The sequence below is a fragment of the Bidens hawaiensis genome, unplaced genomic scaffold, assembly GCF_021521415.1.
Source record: "Bidens hawaiensis isolate Kalapana, Puna unplaced genomic scaffold, B.hawaiensis_p1.1 tig00029621_1, whole genome shotgun sequence".
Lineage (NCBI taxonomy): Eukaryota > Viridiplantae > Streptophyta > Magnoliopsida > Asterales > Asteraceae > Bidens > Bidens hawaiensis.
In genome coordinates, this window is record NW_027505158.1 from 150,522 (window position 1) to 172,771 (window position 22,250).

General features: G+C 34.9%; 1 protein-coding gene across 1 annotated transcript; it reads right to left on the reverse strand.

Annotated features, from left to right (window-relative positions):
• Nucleotides 1–813: 813 nt before the first annotated feature.
• LOC143611143 (pyruvate decarboxylase 1-like) lies at nucleotides 814–2,755 on the reverse strand. The gene is made up of 5 exons (XM_077085426.1): nucleotides 2,342–2,755; nucleotides 2,182–2,270; nucleotides 1,977–2,094; nucleotides 1,087–1,275; nucleotides 814–985 (listed from the first exon to the last, which is right to left on the reverse strand). The coding sequence occupies exons 1-5, from the start codon at nucleotides 2,738–2,740 to the stop codon at nucleotides 815–817; spliced, it is 966 nt and encodes a 321-aa protein (XP_076941541.1). The 5' UTR covers nucleotides 2,741–2,755; the 3' UTR covers nucleotide 814.
• Nucleotides 2,756–22,250: the final 19,495 nt, after the last annotated feature.

Below are 22,250 nucleotides of genomic sequence, written 5' to 3' on the forward strand. Positions count from 1 at the left end.
AGAAGATAGATGGGCTGATGGGCCAGGCCCTAACTTGTTGGGTCATACCCGGTTATAGGTAGTCTCGATTATGAGATAGTTAAGCTAAACAACTATAAAAATTATTTATTTGTAATGGTTAGTTAATTTTTAATGCATGAGTCAGTCTGAGTCAGTTTAAGCTAAAATAAAAAAACAGAATTTTGGTTTTGAGTTTTTAAAAATTGTTCGATTTCAGTTTATTTTATTTTTGGTTTGGATTCTGTTTGATTTCAGTTTTTTCGGTTTCCTCTGTTTGGGCTTCAAAATTTTAGGTTGAAAAATAAAATTCTTCTCTAGTCTAAATTTTTTTACTAGTTAATAATTAATTAACTAATTGATTAATATACATTTCGCGTAGAATATTTCGAGCCAATCTATATACTAAATTATCATAGATTACTTAGAATTTAATATAAAAAATGAAAATCTATATGTTCAATTTGGTTTTTCAGCTTTAATTACATGCAAAACCGAAACGGAACCAAAAGTTCAATGTTTTGTAAAACATAAAACCTAACCGTCGGTTTTTGTTTTGGTTTGTTTATTTCGGTTTTGGCTCAGTTTTTTCGGTTAATTCACACCCTTACTTCTATGCTCTACAATAACAACCGTACTTGGAGCACAACTTGAAATGATCAACCATAGCTCTTATTACAAAGTACAAACCTCAGAGTTTAACAATCACTAGACCTATTTATAAACAAGACTCAACATTTTGTTATAACTCCGTCAAGTAACAACTATGTAGCTACGACAATGGTCTTTTTTATTGTAGGCGCGATACTTAATGTGACTACTGTGGATTCGGAGGACGGCTATTAGCAGCAGAGACTCGCGAACCCCATTCTAGTAACTCTTTGCTCGTATCGTCCTTGTGCACAAATACTTCAATAAAACATAGTGAATCCTTCTGTGCTCCTGTTGCTGTTTCAATGACTTCCACAAGCTCTTCCTCAGTTTTAACCTGTTACAACAATTCATGTTCATGAATGTTTGAATAATAGAACGGTTAAAAACAATGCTAGCTGGATAATAACTGGTATTCATGAATGGCTAGATACTAACCTTGCAAGTCCAACATTTGCCTTCACCGTTGTGGATAGCGTTGACAAGACCAGTGTAGTCCCAATTCTTGATTACATTGTAAGGACCGTCGTGGATTTCTACTTCGATTGTGTAACCTCCGTTGTTGATTAGGAATATGATTGTATTTTGTCCACACCGAATCATAGTTGAAATATCTTGTGCGGTTACCTGGTTAATAATTAACATCACTTGGTCAAAAAAATAATAATAATTCATGGTTCCATTTTCTTGAAAATATTTATAACCCATTTGACCAAATCATGTGGTTTTCATTCTTTTCCAAATGAAGTTCACGGGCCTTTTGCCCAGAGCATGTGATTTTCATTGTTTTTCAAACAATGTTCACACCAAACGAGCTAAGTCACTTGTCAACTTTGAGATCAGCTCGCTTAAAGCTCAAATCGGATGAGCTTAAATGAGCTCAAGCCCCAAAATAAGCTTGTTTGATATATGAGCCCAAACCCGAGCTCCACTGATCGAGTTCGAGCTGGCTTGCTAGCCTAAATTAACGAGCCCATTATCTAAATAACTTTATATAGTATGTTAAATATATTTTTAATTATTATTTATAAAATTACGATGAAATACCCAAATAATATACATTTTGTTATATATATAAAAACTACTCACAAACAAATTCGAGCTTTAGAAATAGAGCTCGAAACGAGCCAAGCTCAGGCTTCGATCGGCCTATTTACACTCTTGGTTATAGCTTGTTTGCGCATAGGCATAGCATGTGATTTTCATTGTTTTCCATCTAAAATTATAGCCCATTTGCCCAAAGCATGGTTTTCAAATATGTCCAAATCCAAAAAAAGTTTATTGTCAGTTAAGGCGTTAACAAACAGAGGACACGCAGTTTAACTGACCTGGAAACTACCATCACCAATACAAGCTATCACGCGTTTGTCTTTAGCTGCTTGAGCATAACCAAGAGTCGCACCAACGGACCATCCGATCGATCCATATTGCATCTGAAATTCGTAACTGCACCAAAATCCACAGCATATTAATTTTATAACATTTATATTAACTAATAAAATTATTAAAATTTACATAAAGAACCACACTTACCCGCAATTTTCAGGGAGGCGCAGCTTTTGACAATTGAACCATGAATCCCCCGTCTCAGCAATTACCGCGGTCTCTCCAGTTAACATTTCCTATTAGTAAAATAAACTCAGTCAATGAAAAAAATACCGAAAATGTAGATTTATAAAGAAACATTTCATACCTGAATGTGTTTGAAGAGGATATTGACTCTAAGAGGTTCATCTATCTCATATTTCAAAGGCACACCACTAGGTACAAATATCCTATGATAATTCTCCAAAGCTGTACTATTTTTCTTTAACTTTTTGGCCAATGCGCTCAAGAAATCGGCCATAAAAACCCAACCCAAAGACAGACCGTTACCAATCGTCACACGATTAGGCTGCACGGTGATCAGTTTCTCTTTCTTAATCAACAGCGAGTAACCGACCGAGCTATAATCGTTAAAGATCGGTCCCACAAAGATATAAGCGTCGGCTGATTCCACTATCTCCCCAACAAAGTTGGTGCTAATCGCACCCCAATATGTCCCGATAATATTCGGGTGGTGTTCGGGTACAAGTCCTTTGGCTGATGGCATTTTAGCTATCGGATATCCGGAGGCAACCGAAATATGTCCCGATAATGAAACCGAGGCAACCGAAAGTACGTTTAAAGAATCCCTAAACGATTGAACTTCTCGAGCTACAAATGAAATGTAAAGAAAAATTAAGACTAGCTAACGGAATAACAAGAGTTAATTATTTGTTGGGAATATCTATTATTTTATTATATCTTTTATTAGCATTTGATGGTATTATAGTATTTTTAAGTTCTAACGGATTTTAATTGGTAATCATATCTCGAATAATATTTATGTTAACGAATTAAGGTTAAAGAAATTAAAAGCTAAGAAAGCATAAAGCTACCTTTAATGATTTAATGAATTACAAGCTAATGAATTAATGTTTGATGAATTAATATTACCGAACTAAAGTTTAACGGGCGAATTAATATTAGCGAGTTTTAAAGTTATGACGATTTATTTTAATGACCAAAGTAATGAGGTTCAAAACATTTATTAAGTGAGATTTGAAAGATAAAAGCTTATTTTAACGATGCAAAGTTAACTAATTATTAATATAATATTAACCGGGTTTAAAGGTAACTAACGGTTTAACGGGTAATGATTTATTAATATTTTAATATTAATCTTGTAATTTATAAGAATTAAAAATAAATTAAAGGCTTAAAAAAATACCAAAAAGAATACACTGAACTAACCACTAGGCCAGATTAATTATTTGTTGAAAGATTAGAAATAAACATATATATGTATTATACTTTGAACTCATCTTCTCCATTAAAACCCTAAATTTCAATCCATTAATCCGTTCAAGTTTGAGCAAATCAAGTTAGGGTTTTCGTTTAACAAGTTATTGAGATACAAAATAATAGCTTATTTACCTTGTGAGGTGACGGGAAGATGGTGAACCGTAGTCGCCGGAAAACAAACTTGAAGGATTGATTCTAAGTTCCAGAGTGTTTATTATGATGATTTGTCGTAGTGAACGAGTTTAGATGAATATTTAAGGTCTATTTATACTTTTAATTGGAGCGTGTATCGATTAATGTTAGTTAATTTATTTGGCTGGAATTCCGGCGAGTTCAACAGGATTAAATTGAAGATTATAGGACGTTATGATCTAATTAGTATATTGATTAACGTTGAATGACGAAGACTAAAGCCGTTACCATAACTATCATGGTCTAATCGCGAGATTTATGGGGTTTTACGCTCTCGCCTGAACCGCTGCCGTCGCCGGAATCCACGTCGGGATACACGCCGAAAAAACGAACGGGGGGGGGGGGGCGTTGTAGGTTTGGGTTTTATATAATTTAAATGAAAGTTACACAACTAGTCCTTGCTCTTTCATGCTTCATTAGATCATAAAACATAACTTATTTTTTCAAGCTTAGTCCCTTAACCTTGAATTGTTTTAAGATTAGAAAATTTAAAATGGAATTGACGAATTAAATACCGAACTTTGAAACGTGATAAAAAGGTGGAATAAATGTTTAAATACTTGGACTGGTTTTGTTTTGTTATAAGCGTATTGTTTGAGGATCGTTTAACTAAGAAATTAAATCTCCGAGTTTGGTGAAAATGAAAAGAAATCGAACGAACGATAAACGTACATCATTGTGAGCGATTAATAATAAATAAGAATATACGTAAATGATAAATCGGGTTGATTTAACGAATCCAAAAAAAAATCAACGAATATTAAATACATTAAACAAAACTTGAGATGTATATAAATATATATCTTTATAACAAAACCGAAAGTTTAAAACGGTTCGGATTTTCGGGTTTGAAAAATAACGAATGTTACAAAATTATATACAGTGGTAGTCACCCTTCGTAGCCAGAGGATAACAGCACGTCAAATACATACAAAGTCCCACCAGAAGAACAGCCTTATTGTCAATCGTCGTGCCAGTTACCTATAGAAGGATTATATTACAGAACCTAGTCTTCGCATGAGATACCGATAGATGGCCCGTATTACATAACCCAATCTTCGTACAAGTTACATGTAGATGGTCCGTATTACGAAACCCAGACGTCGTACCAGTTAACGTTAGAAGGGCCACCGTACCGGTCACGACCAGTACCGAATTACGTCCAGGATACCATTCAAGAGGCTGACGGTAAAGGTGGCGATGATGTTGGTGGTGGTGGTGGACAAAAGCGTGAGGCGAACAAAAGCGAAGAGGTCCTCATCTGAGGCTAAAAGCGCAAAAGCGAACGCTTTTTGAACACGAGGCGACCGTATTTTAAAAAATATGTAATTATTTATAAGCAACATATTATAGACAAACCACATCATAATATATATTAAACGTCTGAAACATCAACATATATATATCCCAAAATTCCAAACGTAGTGTAGTATAATTTTTCGAGTACCACATTACTCGTTCTAAATATCAAAGTAGCATAAAAACAAGTTATCGAGTACCAAATTACTCATAAGTGTTTCCTAAAGAGCACTACTCAAAAGTGTTTCAACTTTCAAAAGTTTATTGCCAAATATAAAAAGTCTAGAAATGACTAATTATAAAGGTTAAGTTGAAAATGGGTTAACAGGTCGCTTTTTGTACATAAAGCCTCCGCCTCCTCGCTTTTTCGCCTCGCACAAAAGTGCAAAAAGCGTTCGCTTTTTTAACAGGCTTCGCCTTGGGTAGGCAAAAGCGTTGAGGTGTTCGCCTTAGGTCGCTTCTCGCCTTACCTCGCCTCGAGCGCGCTTTTTTAAACCCCGGTGGTGGTTGTGATCGTTACATACATGAGACGATAGTTTCATCTGTAACAGATAATGTATGACACAATATATTTTGTTTAAGTTATTATTCTTTTTGAACATGCTTTAAAATTGAGTTTACGTTACTTGTTTTCATTATTTTAATTCTCGAGATGAGTTGGTGGATTCGGCTAAGAAGAGAGGACAGGAGCATGGTTATTTTATCGTGGTCCAACGGTCAAGGAACAAAAGTGTGGACCTTGCATGCAATCGTGGAAGGGAACCCAAACTCAAGGCCATTGTGAGGTATACCGAGAGTATTAAAAGGGGTTGCCCATTTAAATTCGTCAGGAGGCACAACTCGGGACGTGATTGTTGGAAGCTGGAGGTAGTCAACAAGATGCACAACCATAATCTTGTTGTCTTTGAGGAGGGCGCGACTTCCAAGGAAAATGGCCGACGAGGAACTTGATATTGCTGCAATGTTACACCGGCAGGGCGTGAGGGCTAGTCAAATTAAGTCAACCTTACTGGATCGGTTTCCCGGTATAAAATGTATTATTAAGGACGTATACAACATCGTGAGGATCGTTAAAGAGCAAGATAAAATTAGTGACACCCCCATGACGGTATATAAAAACCTTCCGAAGTTGACTATTTAAAAAGAATATTTTTAATATTTACTAACTTTTTATTAAACCTAATGCAGGTACTTGAAAACTTTCTCCAAACCCATGAGTTCGTGTTTCACACCAGGCAGAATCCTTCCACCAACAGGACGGAGGATGATTTCTTCTGTCATCAGAAGTCGTAATGTGGTGTGCATTCTCAGATGTGTTGTTGACTGACACAACGTACAACACCAACATGTATAAGTGGCCGTCTATTTAGTTTGTTGGTGTGACGTCGACATCAAAGTCTTTCTGTTTTGCGCACACGATTATAATTAGGGAACGGGATGTTAACTTTCAAATGGGCCCTCGAACGACTTAAAGGGATACTCGATGATTGTAGGGAGCTGTGTGTGATCATGACTGACAGGGACCAACCCCTGATGAACTCGTGTGACGTAGTCTTCCCAAATGCTACCAACATCACAGATAAAATAAAGAAAAAGCATAAGAGTTTTTATCAAATAGATATCTTTAAAGACTTCTCTTACTGCTGGAAAGTATTGTACACGGGCGGACAACAACTAGCTTCAACTTTAACTGTGGTCAAATGGAAGCACGTTAGCTAGACACAGGAGACGAGATGAGCCTTTCACGCATATACAGCCACTAACAATCACTTTAGATTCTAGTTGTACATTGCATAAAGTTTTGTTTTTTATTTTTTTTCAAAGGTTTGGTATCTTATTCGTGACAACTGGTTGGCACCATACAAACAAAAGTTCATATCCTGCGGGATTGACGGCCGCCGAAACTTCGATGAGCATAGAACAAACCGAGTTGAGAGCCAGCACGCGAACTTCAAGAGGTACCTTCCGGGTCCGAACAATATGCTAGACTCTATTATGGCGTATGCCCTTCAAGTTGTTAAATACCATATGGAAGAAATCAGTGAAACCTTTGAAGACTCCCGTGTCAAGATCATGAAGTACCATCAGTTACAATTGTTTGAAAAGCTACATAACAGGGTGTCTATTGCAGCTCTTAAATTACTTGAAAAATAGCTGGATTTGGGTGACAAATTGGAAAATACGGGGGCTTCGTGTGGCCATCAATTGTTTACCTCCGCGGGGTTGCCGTGTTCTTTTCCTCTGTACCGGTACGCTACTAACAATATACGTATTCCATTAAAAGATATAGACTCCTTTTGGAGGAAGCTCGATTCAGTCCGACGTTTGTTCGAAACAAAGAACAACACTATGAAGCGAAACTAGAAGATGTGAAAAAAATAGTTCTCTGACTAAAAAACCAAAATAGAAAAAAGTATATTCTCGAAGATCATGTCTACTCTTCCAGGAAAATTGTAACATTTGTGACAAAACGAGGTTTGCCCTAGTTATTACGTAACAAGTAAAAGATTAACCGTTTATTACATAACGAGCAAACGATTAACTGAACGATACTGTTTATGACCCGAATATATTGGGGGGGGGGCATCAATAAGTTATATATGTATATTAGTAACTAACATATCGATATTATGGCGCTGGTATATAGAAAACCTGTTAAAGGAAAAGATTTTCGTTTGAGGTCACCGGTCATAGGCCGTAAAATTGATTTGATCATGAGCAAAGATTTTCCTATTAGATAACCATTATATAGCCATGCACGATTTCCACTAACGATTACATTTGAGGTCACCGGTCATAGGCCGCTAAATTGAGTTGATCATGAGCAAACTAATATAATTCTAAAGATAAATATACGTAATACGTGGCGTGCTTTATGAGGAGAGTAAATGAAGATAGATATATCAAATGCAACCATGATTTCATTAATAATATTGAAAATTTGAGTACAATGAGATATTATTCAAATGAGAAAAAAAGTAATAAATGCGAAAATGATAAAAAAATGTTGCTTGCCGCGTTTGTCTTCTCGGGGTATGTAGGTATTTGGGCATAAGGACTAGTGTGAAGTGGTGTCGTGATTTATAAGTTGAAATTCATTGGCGTTGATGTATGTCACACCCTCAAAATCCACTAACGGAGTTTTACCGTCAGAGGGTGTGAACTAACAGGATCGGAATCATTAGTAATAATCAAACCATAAAAACGTTTAAGTGAAAATAAGTGCGGAAGCGTAAAAACCAAAAGATAAACGTTGCGTCACGCAGGACGACTTAAAAACCCAAGTAATAATAGTTAAAAACATGTTTGCATATCAGAATATTCAAAAACCATGCATGATCCTATACCGCGCGCCCGCCTCGGCTACCTGAGAATAACATACTAAAAGTGTCAACACGGGGTTGGTGAGTTCACAAATTTATATAAAATAAAGCGTTTAGCGTCTGCGTTCAGCGTTTTTCGTTAAGCGTTTTGCGTTCAGCGTTTTGCGTTCAGCGTTTTGCGTTAAGCGTTACCAGATAATGTTATGTCAATTATATATCTATAGGTAGCTAGCCTATAAAACAAGTATTACTAAGTGTTCGACACCGAAGCTGACTGTTTATCATTTGCCTTGCCACCAGGTCTATCCCGACCATGGTATGTGTTTAGCCAAGATTACACCCACTCGACCTTCAGTCGAGTTTAGCGTTGGGTGGGGTTTTTCAAACCCAGTAGTACTACTCAACAATGACTCGCTATTATCCAATATTAAACGGTTCGATGTGAATGAAGTACTTTGGTTATTGCGTTTGTCACTTAGTCTTTACAAGTGATATATAATCTATATTAACAAAATCCTAAATGCGTTTTCGGAGTATGTTATCTCCCCCAAGTGAAAAGCGTTTGAAAACAGTTTAAAAGGGGTAAGTGAACTCACTGTTTGCGAAGTATTCCCAAAATAATTCACCAAGATGCGCGTCACAGAAAAACTCTCTCTAGCGTTCTAAAACAACAAAGAGATTTTTCTAAGTGTCGGAATATTATCGAGTTTCTAGACCCGGCACATAATACCTATGCACACAACATGTTTCGTGTTTCGTTTGTGAATCGTGTGTGACTTTAACAAGTGTATTTGTGATACGTTACACGTGTGAGCAATTATTTACGTGTCATGTATTCATAATGTACATCACTAGCAATTACTCCCCGTAAGGGCAATTTGGTCAACACATAACAATTAACCAGTAATTATTCCCCACGAGGGCAATTTGGTCAAATCATGACAATCAATTAGCAATTATTCCCCGCAAGGGTATTTTGGTCAAAATACGACAATTAGTTAGCAATTATCCCCCGCAAGGGCAATTTGGTCAAAACATGATAATAAATTAGCAATCACGTTGTTTCATGCAACTTTCACAAAATTCAGCAACTAGTTTCTTAACGACAGAATTCTACTTGAAAAACTAGTCTATCCCACCGATCATAGCATCACAATTAATTTACCAAAAATCATCACAAAAGCATATATGTTTTAGGTTTCCAGAACATATTTTATTATATTTTTATTCCACATAGGTTTCTCACAATAATCAAATCATTACAGCAAACTCATAACAGTCAAATTCATGCGCAACAGAATGTTATTTGAAATTCCCGTTAAACGAAAAATCCAATAATTGCAAGACCACTTGGGTTAGGTTCCTAACTCAACAAGTCAACTTTCAGAAGTGGAACCAACCCAATTGGTCTCGTAGTTCATGAGATATAACATTTACAAAACAACCTAACAGCAGGTCTAACAACTCAGCTTTGCACAACGTTTTTGTAAAATCATAAAGGTTAACTTATACACGTCCAAAAATTGCAAATTTATATTCTTTAGAAACTAGACTCAACCTAGTTTACTGTAGTATCAATAATCTCAACCAATTTTCACATTTACACCCAGATACAGTCAATTGAACATCAACAACACAATCTGTCCAGAAACTGTTTGCAACAAAACTCAACAATTTAACCATCTATAGACCACAATTCATTCATATAACACTTTAGACTCCATAATCATTATCCATGCACATCAATTACGCATTACATACATGATTAGGGTTTTATTTGATCTCAAAATCAAGACACAACAATTAACATGTAACAATATCAATTCTAGTTATCAAATCATCATCAATACACCATCAAATCAAACAAAATCATATGAACACAATAACATGTAGAAATCGGACCTAGGGTTTATAATTAACCCATTGAAAATCGAAAATTAAGCATAGAGGATGCATAGGATAGTTGTTTATACCTTCCTAGCACCTTAATCTTCAATCAAAAGCTTGAAAGATTGCTTGTATGTGTGTGTGTGTATGAGGCCGATCGCAAGGGGGGGGGGGGGCTTAGAGCTGCCGTCGGGTTTGGGAGGGAGAGAAAGAGTGTTAGGGTTTTAGTTTATGTTATTATTTATAATAACATGTTACACTTTAGTCCCTCAACTTTCAAATGTTACTTTTCTAGCTTAAATAACTAGTTCTAGCACATTGAGTTAACGTTTATACCATGTTATCACATAACACATAAGTCTAACACATAATTATCACATAATTATTGTTTTGACGTTTTTCGTTTATTCCCCAATCGTTTGCGTCAACTCGTTTGCGTTTCGGTGCCATTCCCGAAAGACTACACATGTAGTAAGTGTTAAGCGTCATTTAAACCCTAGTTTAAATGTAATGAGGTGTGCGTTATAGATTCAGTGATCTTTAAGTTTGAATTGACGGAGTTGAGTTAACGGAGTTAACCTGAAATTGACGATTGTCACAATGTACACGCTTCATTGCGTACCCAGTTTAACTTGATTCATTTGGGTTTGCTCGACTTGGTTTTGTTGAGGTTGAATAGTTCGGATGGGTTGGGCTTGCATTGGTTGGGCTTGATCAGCTTGGGTTTGCGGTTGGAAGGTTTGGGCTTGATATATTTGAAGTTGGTTGGTTTGGTTATGGTAGGTTTGAATTTGATAAACAAGTTTTGGACACGTGTTGCGAAGATGGTTTGGGCTACCGCAATGATAGCAGGCTCGCATAGTTGGGGTTGCATAAGGTAGGGCATATGATTGGTGAATTGGTTGATTAGTGGGTTGTGGGATGGATGAGTTGCATTGATTTTGAATAGCTTCTCGACAAGAGTTGATCAGGTGGCAAAAGCGGCCACAATTGAAGCATTTTCGGCATTGTGCGATAATATGGTGGTGAAACTTACACGTGTACACAAGGGATATGTTCCCGTGTAGGGCTTTTTGTTGGATTAACCTTGGATATCTTGGGTTGGTGATGGGTTAGAATTGGTTAGGGCGTAGTTCTGGTGTTTGCGTTTATTGTTGTTGTTTTTTGTAGTTGGTGTTGGTGGGTTTTAATGAGGTTTCGACCTTGTCCTTGTTGGGAGGCTCGGTCGTGGCTTTTTCGGTAAGCCTTTTAGTACTTTTGCGCGTTAAGGTCCCGGCCTTAACATGGTTTTCGGTGAGGGTACCGGCTAGGGTAATGGCATCATGAAGATCCTTCGGGTCACGACTAAGGATGGAATCTTGGATTTGCATCGGCAACCCCGAGATGTACTTATCGATGGCACGCTCGAGAGGTGTTACCATATGCGAAATGAGGAGGGTAAGTTCGTGGAAACGGTCGTTATAAGGTACATCGTCACCACTTTCTTGTTTTAAATTTCAAAACTCTTCTTCCAACTTTTGGAGCTTATATTTCGGGCAAAATTTCTTGAGCATGAGTTTCTTTAGGTCGTCCCATGAGAAGGCCATGGCAACCTCAGCCCCAAGGGCTTTCTTTTTGCTATTCCACCAAGTAAGGGCACTCAATTTGAAAACGCTTGATGTATAAGTGGTCTTTTTGTCTTCCGGGCATGCACAGTGGAGGAACACGCTTTCCATGTGCTCGAACCATTGAAGAAGGGTTGTAACAACCTCAGTCCCAAAGTAATCGGTCGGGTTAGCGTTGGTGAATTGCTTGAAAGAGCAAACATTAGGGGTTCACGGGAACATTAGTGGCATTCGCGGTTTGGAGTTGGGAGATGAGGATTGGGAGGGCTTCCATGACTCCCTTTGTAATGCGAGATGATATGCTACGGCCAGGGTTATCGGTATGACGGCGACGGTTGAGAAGGCGAGAAGACATGATGCGGGGAAAATGTGTAAAATTTGATGAGATTCGAGTAATTGATGTAAATGTATGCGTTCCAAGTATAAAATTTTCATAAGAATTGGGTATGTATCGTAAATATATGTGGTTACAAAAAATGTAGATTGTCACATGTCTAAAGGTTGAAAAGGAATAAAATAAATAATCCTTAAATCCCTTGTGGTTGAGTTTGAAAATTTTATCATTTATAAAAAGATTTAAAATATAATCTTCAAAATTTTGATAGTATGAAATGAATCACATAAAATCCATTTAGTTGTTAGAAGTTCATGAAATCACCATGGCTCTTTATAACAAAAATGAGAAAACAACATTAAAATTTATAAATAAATTCAATAATAAATTTAGTTGTTGAGTTATCCATGTATCACCATGGCTTTATTTCAACAAAATGTTCGAAAATCGATTAAAATCGGGATATGAGGCATTGGTGCGAACGTTGGAGGTGTCCATGAACCACCATGGCTTTTCCTTTCCATTCATTCAACTAAAACAACATAGGGAAACCCGAGTTTAGCCACGTATCACCATGAATTCGGTTATAAATTAAGGGTGTGATCGTCACATGACCATGATTGATACAATGAGGGTAGTAGGTTCATGAACGTTTGGTGTGATACGCTTTGGCTTAACAAGTTTCACACTCACACCTCACCCTCCAGGAAGGCAACCAGGTCTCGCGGCTGATAGAGATTTGTGCGCATTGCACTTCCTTAGGCTCGCAAGCCTTGGTGTCAATGGATCGGTGTACAGGAGTGTCCCCCTTACAGTTACTACGTATCCGTTACACGAATCATCCTCAAGGAGAGGGGAAATAAAGGTGGGATTTCTTAAGGAAATTCCCGATTAAAAAATTGTTCTAAAGTTTTAAAAATAATTTTGAGGGTGAGGCATGGCCTCGGAATAAGTATGTGCTTTTGTGTACAATTGTATATGATAAAGAATTTAAATAAATTAAGCTATGTACAGAAATACAAAATTTTAAACAAGTAGGGTGCACGTATAGCAACACGTATAGGGGCCCTAAGCATGCTACTAGGCCGTTACGTCTAACCACCTATCTTATAGCCTTCGGATCTGATACCAATTTGTCACACCCCAATCTATGACGGAATATGCTGGGGCGCGACGTAATTGTATCATAGCTCAAAGACACTAATAATAATAAGTATTAATATCTAAATTTATTTATTAATATCAATCGTACACAAACAATTCAAAATTTAAAAGAATTTGATACAACATTTAAACTTTATAAATTTTAGCCTAAGGTCCAAGTCTATGTCTTCACTTCAGTTTACTTATTATAATAACCTGCAGTATGCGTTAAAATAATTTGTCAACAACACATGTTGAGCGAGTAATTCACAGTTTGGTGTAAGTATAATAATATTAATATGAGAAATAAAAAATTCCTTACGCATGTGAATAGCATCAATTAATGTAAGCAAGTATAAGTGTCTTTTCAATCATGCCACTAGAATACGGACATGTCTACTCGAATGAATTCGCAACCAATAATAACATCATAAAGCAGTAAACACATAATTCATATAGCAGTAAACAATTAATCAAGCATCATCACAACCACACAATTAATGGAATTGTGTTTGAGTGAAATAATATTATAATAATAGTTTCTAATATGCATAATGCCCCCAAAACAAAAGTAGAGAAAAAGAGGGAGTGTGATTACTCATTTTAATGATAAGATAGACGATAACGATGAGACGGTTAAAACGAATTTAATTAGTTCCACAAGGAGTCTCGACGATAAGCCCTAATTTAAGGTCATAGTGTTAAAGAAAAATCTAACGACATAAACGAACAAGATGGTAACATGATGGGTTCATAACGAATTTGGGGATCGGTAATGCGTTGAATGATAATTTGCATAAATTTTATAAAGTTGTACTAAAAACTTGTATGTCGATTTTAAAAATATTCGATCATTAGTTTAACGTTACAAATATATTTATATATTAAACAAAAGATTGTTCTTTTAACAACTTAGATTGTTCTTTTAACTTCTAAGAAAAATATATATTTATAATTACTATATAAATATATATGAAGACATTTACATGAAAAATTAACGTTGAGAGTTTAGCATGTGTCGGTTCGTTTTAGATGAGTGAAAACTATTCTTTTAGTTTAATTATGTATTAAAAAAGATATTTATATATACATATGCTCCTAAATATATACATATTCGAAAGAGTTTAGACCAAAGAAAATTTATTTTAGGTGTCTAGAGATGATCGGTTCATTAACGATTGAAATTATTTATGTTCATATATAAAGTTTATATAGTTATAAAAATTAAACCAAACAAAATAGCAAAACCGGCCATAAAAAGGCTCTAACCCGCGCCCTATCCCTACTCAAAGTTTTAACATATATGCACCTGCCACTAGGGCAGGTGTCTAACCTTTTGTGAAGATGGAAAAGATTAAATATTAACACTGACCAAAAATATCCCCAAGTCCCATAAACCCTAGAAACTGCAATACGTAATTGATCACTGAAATCCCTCTGTCAGTCAAAATTGACAGAGGGCTTTCGTTTAGAGCAAGAAAACGAGCAAGATGAATAAAACAATTACCCAAATTGAGTTCGGATTGAATGAGAACGGCCATCTAGGGTTTCGGCTAACAACATGATCCAATTCTTGATTCAAATGAACTTCTAGGTTAAAATTGATACGGGGTTGGGTTTCGAAATGATGTGAGGATGATGCAGATCCGTTTAATTACGTTAAGATCAAGTATATATAGGGTTTTAAGATTAATATAGCTGCGGTTTGTTTGTTACGAAATTAGGTGTCAAAACGCTGTCAATTAACCCATGATTCTCGTGATTGATACGCATTTTGATCAGTAAACGATTGGCATTGACGATTTCTGTGATTTCAGGCTTGATTTACGGATTGAAAACTCAAAGAAAGAAGGAAGGAGGCCGACGCGAGGTAGGGGGAAGGAAAAGGAAAAAAAAAATAAAATATTATTTGAAAATTTTACAATCTAGTCCCTGGTGTTTGAGTGCTTGATCAATGATGCGAAAAACTTAAATACAAAGATGCAAATTGCACTTTTTTGATAGTTCATAAAATCATTTTAAACAATAATTGCTCTCATAATGAACTAAACATATGATGACCGAATAATAATAATAATAATAATAATAATAATAATAATAATAATCGTTAGCTTTATTAAATAAGAAACGAACGTTTGATTAATAAATAAATAAAATGATACAAGAAAAATTTTAACGGGTCGGGTTTTCGAGTCTAAAAATTTACGAATGTTACAACGACGCGGGTGGTGCTGTAGTTTAAATTTGTTTTTGCATTTTGTTTTTTCTTTACGAACTTGTTGTAATGTATTTAATATGTATATATAATTATTGTTTTCTTTATGTTGTTTCATTGCAATTTTAAAATGGAGCCAATTAAGTACAACCAATTTTTGAAAATCAAAAAATATTAAAAAAGTAGTTATTTTTTTTTAAATTACTAATAAAAACCCAAAAAAACCATCAAAAAGTAAATTAAAAAAGACAGCAAAAACACAAAAACAAAAAGAAAATAAAAAAAGCAAGAAAAAGACAAAAAGAATACGACTTTTTAGGAAACACTCCATCTATCTGCTGCGAATACTTGTATTCTCAGCTGATAAGTTGGGTGTTTCCTAATAACCTTGGGTGCCTTTGACAAATCTGTAAAATTATCATTATTGTTTTTGCATGGTATATAATTAACAAAAGCCTTGGTATGAGTGTATATAGAACTTTTTCATTTACTTGTAAAATACACAAATATTTGACAAAAAGAGAATGTGAGAAAGAAGTTGAGGAGCCATAAAATGACGATCAGCGGTAAGAAGTTGATCGCTGTCGGTTCGATTCATTATAATAAAAGTTATGTTATAAAAGTTTTATTATTAAAGTTGAGGGACCAAAGTATAAAGATGTAAGATGACAAATTTTTAGAGTTAATTGTCATTTTAGTGCCTGTGGTTTTTCCAATTACGCATCTTTAGTAGCCTTTTTTGAATTTAGTGCAAATGGCAACTTCACTTTTCTAAAACTTGCCATTTTTGTACTTTTTTTCTAGCCCCCGTCTATTTTGTCCGTTAAGTAAGGGGTAAATTGGCAATTTTGTTTATTTTATTTATTTTGTCTTTTGAGTTAAGTGTCACTTTCATTCCTGTGATTTGTTCAATTATGCAACTTTAGTACCTTTTTTTTTTAATTTATAGCAACTAAATAATTGGATTAGTTTTGGATCATAAGCAAACCAAAATAGAAATTACATATTACAAAGGTCATTTCTAATCCTAAATGAGCAGATCACCCCCGCACCCCCCCCCCCCCAAAACCATTATTCGTCTTCAAGTTCAAATGAATTACGATATGGTGCTTTTCCCATGTGGTTCGTCAACCACCGTTCGAACATCATGGACATCATTTAACCTTGGTCGACGTTTTTATTGTTGCGATAGAAAGGTATGTTAAAATACTAATTTTGTTCACTTCTAACCTAACTAATCGATGTTGGTTCCCCAATTTCTGACCTAATGGATTTTATACTAAAAGGTGCGAAGTTGTGGGATTGCTATTTGGCTTTATCCTCTGATGTGTAGAGCTACTTTTATCAAAACTAGACTTTTAAACAAAGTCAATGCACATAAAGAAAATGCAATAACAATGGCTAAGATGAGCTCAAATCTTGAAGCTACTAGAAGAAAATTAACAATCCTTAACAAAATGCTAAAATTATGTTAGGCATTTCATGATTGTTTTTCATCTTTTATCATGCATTTTAGTGACCTTTTAATTATAATATGTAATGTCTCTTTTGGTTTGTGTACGTATCCAAAACTAATCCAAGTATCTAGTTGCAATGAATTCAAAAAAGGTGCTAAAGTTGCGTAATTGAACAAACCACGGGTATGAAAATGACACTAAGCTAGCTCAAAAGATAAAATAAACAAAATTACCAATTTACGCTAACTTAATGGACAAAATAGAATGGGTTAGAAAAAAAAAATACTAAAATGGCAAGTCTTAGAAAAATGAAGTAGCCATTTGCACTAAATTCAAAAGCGGGTACCAAAGTTGCGTAATTGAACAAACCACATGTATTGAAATGACACTTAACTCAAATTTTTATTACCAAAGTTGAAAGCATTCACATCCTATCCATCATATTCTATGAGCGGTGTTTTTAAAATGTAGAGAGTGGTCTAAGATGTTGTAAGTGAATAATAGAGAAAATGCAGTGATTTTTCTTTATGTTTGAAAAGTTACTATTAACCCCTTGTAATTTTTTAATATTTGTTGAATGTAGTTTTGAGTGAATATTAGAGAAAATGTATAGTTTTTTTAGTATAATTTAGGATTTGAAGATAGAGGAAGAGATGAGAATGCTCCAAGTGGCCAGAAAATAAATATGTAAAACAAAAGGTAAGAGAAATTAAGAGGCCAAAAACATATTCATATGAAACTCAGGAACCAAAAATTAAGGGGCAAAAGCCATGTACATGCAATATAAAGTTGAAGGGCTAATAACACATGCGCGTGTACACACACATACATACATACATACATACATACATATATATACATATATATATATATATATACTAGCTTTTATTTCCCGTATTACGGGGTTGTTTTACATTATTTGTTTCCAATATTTATATAGTTTTTTGGATTTTAATTTTATTTATTGTAAGGAAGTTAATAATATACTTACTATTTGATGATGAAAGTGTTTCACAAATAAATAAGATGTTATAACTAAGTTTAAAAGCTATCTAGGTTTGGTGAGACCCATGACGCGCTTATTTTTTTACTATTAAATTGTTTCTTAATTATAAATAATATTTGTTTTTAAAAAATCCGGATATTAATTTTTAGTATATTCCTATTTTATAGGATTTTCATATTAAATATTTGGTAAGATTAGCTTTTACTTTAATGAGATGCTATAACCCATTTAAGGGTTATCTGGGTTTGGTGAAACCCATACTCATGAATTCGGGTCAAATGCATGACAGACCTTCATTTACAAATAAAGCAATCTGGTGATTTTATAGAATGTAGGGTAGCAACCAGAGAGCTTTTAAAGGTTTCGTTTATATATATATATATATATCCTCCCTTTTTTTAAGCCACTAGATTGCATTATTTGTAAATGATGGTTTTTAATGAATTTAACCCGAATTTACGGGTATGGGTCACCAAACCCAGATAGCCATTAAACGGGTTATAAAATCTCATTATATTAAAAATTAATCTCACCAAATATTTGATATGAAAATCCTATAAAATAGAGATATAATAAAAATTAATATCCGATTTTTAAAAGAAAAGATATTATTTATAATTATGAAGCAATTTTATAGTAAAAAAATAAGCGGGTCATGGTCTCATCAAACTCAGATAGCTTTTAAACGGGTTATAACATCTCATTTATTTGTGAAACTCTTTCATTATCAAACCCTAATTAAGTATATTATTAATTAACTTATAATAAATAAAATTAAAATACAAAAAATAAATAATAGAAACGTAAAATGTAAAACAAACCTCGTAATCAAACGCTAATTTAATTTCTCAATGTGGATTTAGTTACATTAGAGATTCTTATTTCTTTTAATTTTTACTTGAATGAAAAGTTTCACAAAATAATATCCAAATTATAACAAATGAACATATAAACAAATAAATATAAAAATTAAGTAGATAATTCATTCAATATTTCATTAAAAAATGAACATAACCCAATATAAATTAATCAAAATAGGTTAAAGTATATTGTTAACATCTTACAATAAATAAACTAAAATCCAAAAAAAATACATTCACAATATTAGAAACGAAAATTTTAAACAACCCCCATAATACGGATGATAAAACTAATATATATATATGTATATATATATATATGATAGGTTAAAATGAAAGCCCAGTCTAATTATAAAAACCATATAAGGCTGAGGGGTGTGGGGGGCGCGAGAGGGGGCGCGAGTGGGGGCGCCAGCCAATAATATTGTGACGTGTGGCAGAGAGAGAAACTTGATAAGATGGGTGTTGGTAGTGGTGCTCGCGCCCCGGGACATGGTGTGGAGGGGCGCGAGCGGTTTTTTTTTTTATTTTTTTATAAATGTATTAAAAAAACGAATTATTATAAAAACTCGTAAATCATCAATGTGTCTTCTTTCTTCTCAAATCAATTCAACCCAATGGCTCTCACATCTAAACTCCACCCATCTCCATATCCAGTTACCCATTTCAAAAACCCCAAATTCCATCAATTTCACATCATCTTCACACTCTCCCTTCACCGAGAAACACTCAATCGAACGCTACCAACGCGACAACTGGGTCTTCAAAAACGAATCCGGTCAAAACCCATTACCCAATGAATCCAATTTCTTTTTTTTTTTAATAAACAAAAAAATTCGGCTGCCGGAATTTTTTACAGGCTGCCGGAATTTTTTTCAGTCTGCCGGAATTTTTTACAGGCTGCCGGAATTTTTTTTTTTTAATAAACAAAGAGCCCAACGGCTCTATTTACGCATTCCCATGCCGTTCACGAGCGCTACACCCCTGGCGCCTGCCTCTTTTTCCGCGCTCGCGCCCCTCTCGCGCCTCGGTGGTGTGGTGCTCGCGCCCCGGGGCGCGAGCGGCTGTCCTCTTGCGCCCTTTCTCACGCTCCACACCCCTCAGCCTAAACTCTACCATGACCTTTGATCTAGATCATTGAATGATTACAATTACATCTAGTAAATTATACTATTAAATTGTTATATTTAATCTCTTTAAAGTACGAAAGGGTAAAAAGGTAAAATCACTTTTCATTATTTTATGTCACAATCTCTCTCTCTCCCCTGCACATTGATATCCACGCATTTTATGTCACCATCACGCACTCACTCCTACGCAAAAGTCACCAACTTTAAAAAAAAATGCATTTATCTTTCATCCTAATTCAATCAAATTCAACCCATCTTTTGGGATGGAAGTGAAACCCGAACCTGATGAGAAAACCCGATACCTGACATAATTGGGACGGGTCTTACCCGTCTCATTAGGGTTTGGGACGGGTTTGGGATTAGTTTTTAAATTTTTCATGGGTTTGGGACGAGTCTGGGATTTCTAATATACCCGATTACCCGACCCGATTATCCAATAATATGGACCTATTTACCCGATTATGTACCCGAAGTACCCAATAACTATATATCTATATACATATATATGTATATATGTGTAAATACAAAAATTAATATTTATAATTTGTGTTAACTGTTGTATTAATTTTTTTACATTCTAGTAGTATTCAAGACTATTAAAAGGATATTATGTGTATATCAATAAGCAATCGATTAAAAAAACATATTGACCAGTTGCATATTGTCAAAACTTGACGGGTATAACCGATGAGTATTTTTAATAAACTAACGGGTATACCCGAAACCCATGGGTATACCCGAGACCCGATAGGTAATTACCCGATATATACCCGACGGGTCTGGGATGGGGTTTTATAAACGGGTCCGAGTCTGGGAATATCTAGACCCGTCCCAGACCCGACCCATTGCCATCCCTACCCATCTTCCTCTTTTTCTTTAAAGTGTCAACAACCAATAAGTTACAGACAACCCTTGATGCTGCTTTTCGGCCCAACGTGATGGAGGAGATACCGGCATCAAATATTTTAAATTTTCAGAATCGGTACCGGTATCATCCCGAGCTTATCCCTTCTTTAATGACAGTGTCTTTATGAAAGTTAAAGTGGACGTTTAGTAAATTTTAGCATTTTACTTGACGCTATTATGTTTGTGATTGAGTTTAAAAATAACTTATTAAAATTTTTAAAAAGTCATTTAAAAGGCCAAACTTTGTGACTTTTAGAAAGCAAATTTTTAACCTTATTGAAAAGCTAAATTTAAAAAAAGAAAAGAAAGAAAAAAGAAAAGAATAAAATTGTGATTGTCAAATGTTTTTTTTAACTTATTGTGTTTTTAAAATAGCCAATAAATCAATAAATTGTTTTCAAACTAAATTCCAAACGTACCCTAAAGATAGAGTATACTATATATGTATAACTCATAATTAAAAGTAACCCATATTTCTTGGTTTTTTTAAGGAACACCAAGATATCTTTACCCATGATATACAATAATACAGATAGCAGGGGTGGATGTAGCTCATAATCGAGGGTAGCATCCGCTATCACTCAACTTTTCATCAATAGTGTAATTTTTTTTCTCTTTAGGTCGGTTTTTATATTTCACTATCTCTAAAAAATATTACGTTACCCTATTTGTTTAAAGGCCAACCTGTTTAAAAGTTCAAATCAAATAAAACGTAAACACATTTATAGCCCAAAGCAGATAAAAAATATTAACCTTTAAATTGGCCTCATATAATCCATACTATGCCTGATTGGTAATTATACGTCCAAGTCCCAAATATCGAAATGGCAAAATATATCCCAACTACACATGTGGGTGGAAAATTAACGAAAACTTAACCATTCGTTAGTTTTTCTGATGTGGCGGCTGAGTTGTCTCGTAGCCGACTGACTGGGATGCTGACAGGGCTTCTAAGCTGGCTATTAATTAAAAAAAAAATTCTTAAAACCACCTGGATAATGACTGGGATGAGAGGTTCTTTTATGAGCAATTAATCTCTACAATACATCATCATCATCATCATCATCATCTGTTTTTGTTTATATCATCAACCCATTTTCCAGCAATTTCAATTCATACTCATCTTCATCGTCACCATCACCAATCCACTATTACTACAGAAGAAAATATTACATATTAATTACAGAACAAGATGGTGTCAGGATGGAGAAGAGCTTTCTGCACATCAGTTTCTCGAGAAACTGATTCAATCGCCATGGATGAGCTTGAGTATGCTCATCCACCACTCCCAAAATTGGTACCAGATTTGCTTTTTTCACTTCTTCATCCAATCCTTCTAGCAACAGTGTGTGAGAGTAGCAACAGTCCACGGCCATCGAATCCTTCGTCGCCTTGCTCTTTCCTCAAATCGAGCCTACGC

What these genes read in the sequence shown, in the direction of transcription:
- LOC143611143 (XM_077085426.1), bottom strand. Translation starts at nt 2,740, where the DNA reads ATGCCATCAGCCAAAGGACTTGTACCCGAACACCACCCGAATATTATC. An exon ending in TCCTCTTCAAACACATTCAG is followed by an intron (nt 2,271 to 2,341) that starts GTATGAAATGTT and finishes TTTTACTAATAG; the next exon opens with GAAATGTTAACTGGAGAGAC. An exon ending in TTGGTGATGGTAGTTTCCAG is followed by an intron (nt 1,276 to 1,976) that starts GTCAGTTAAACT and finishes ATTATTAACCAG; the next exon opens with GTAACCGCACAAGATATTTC.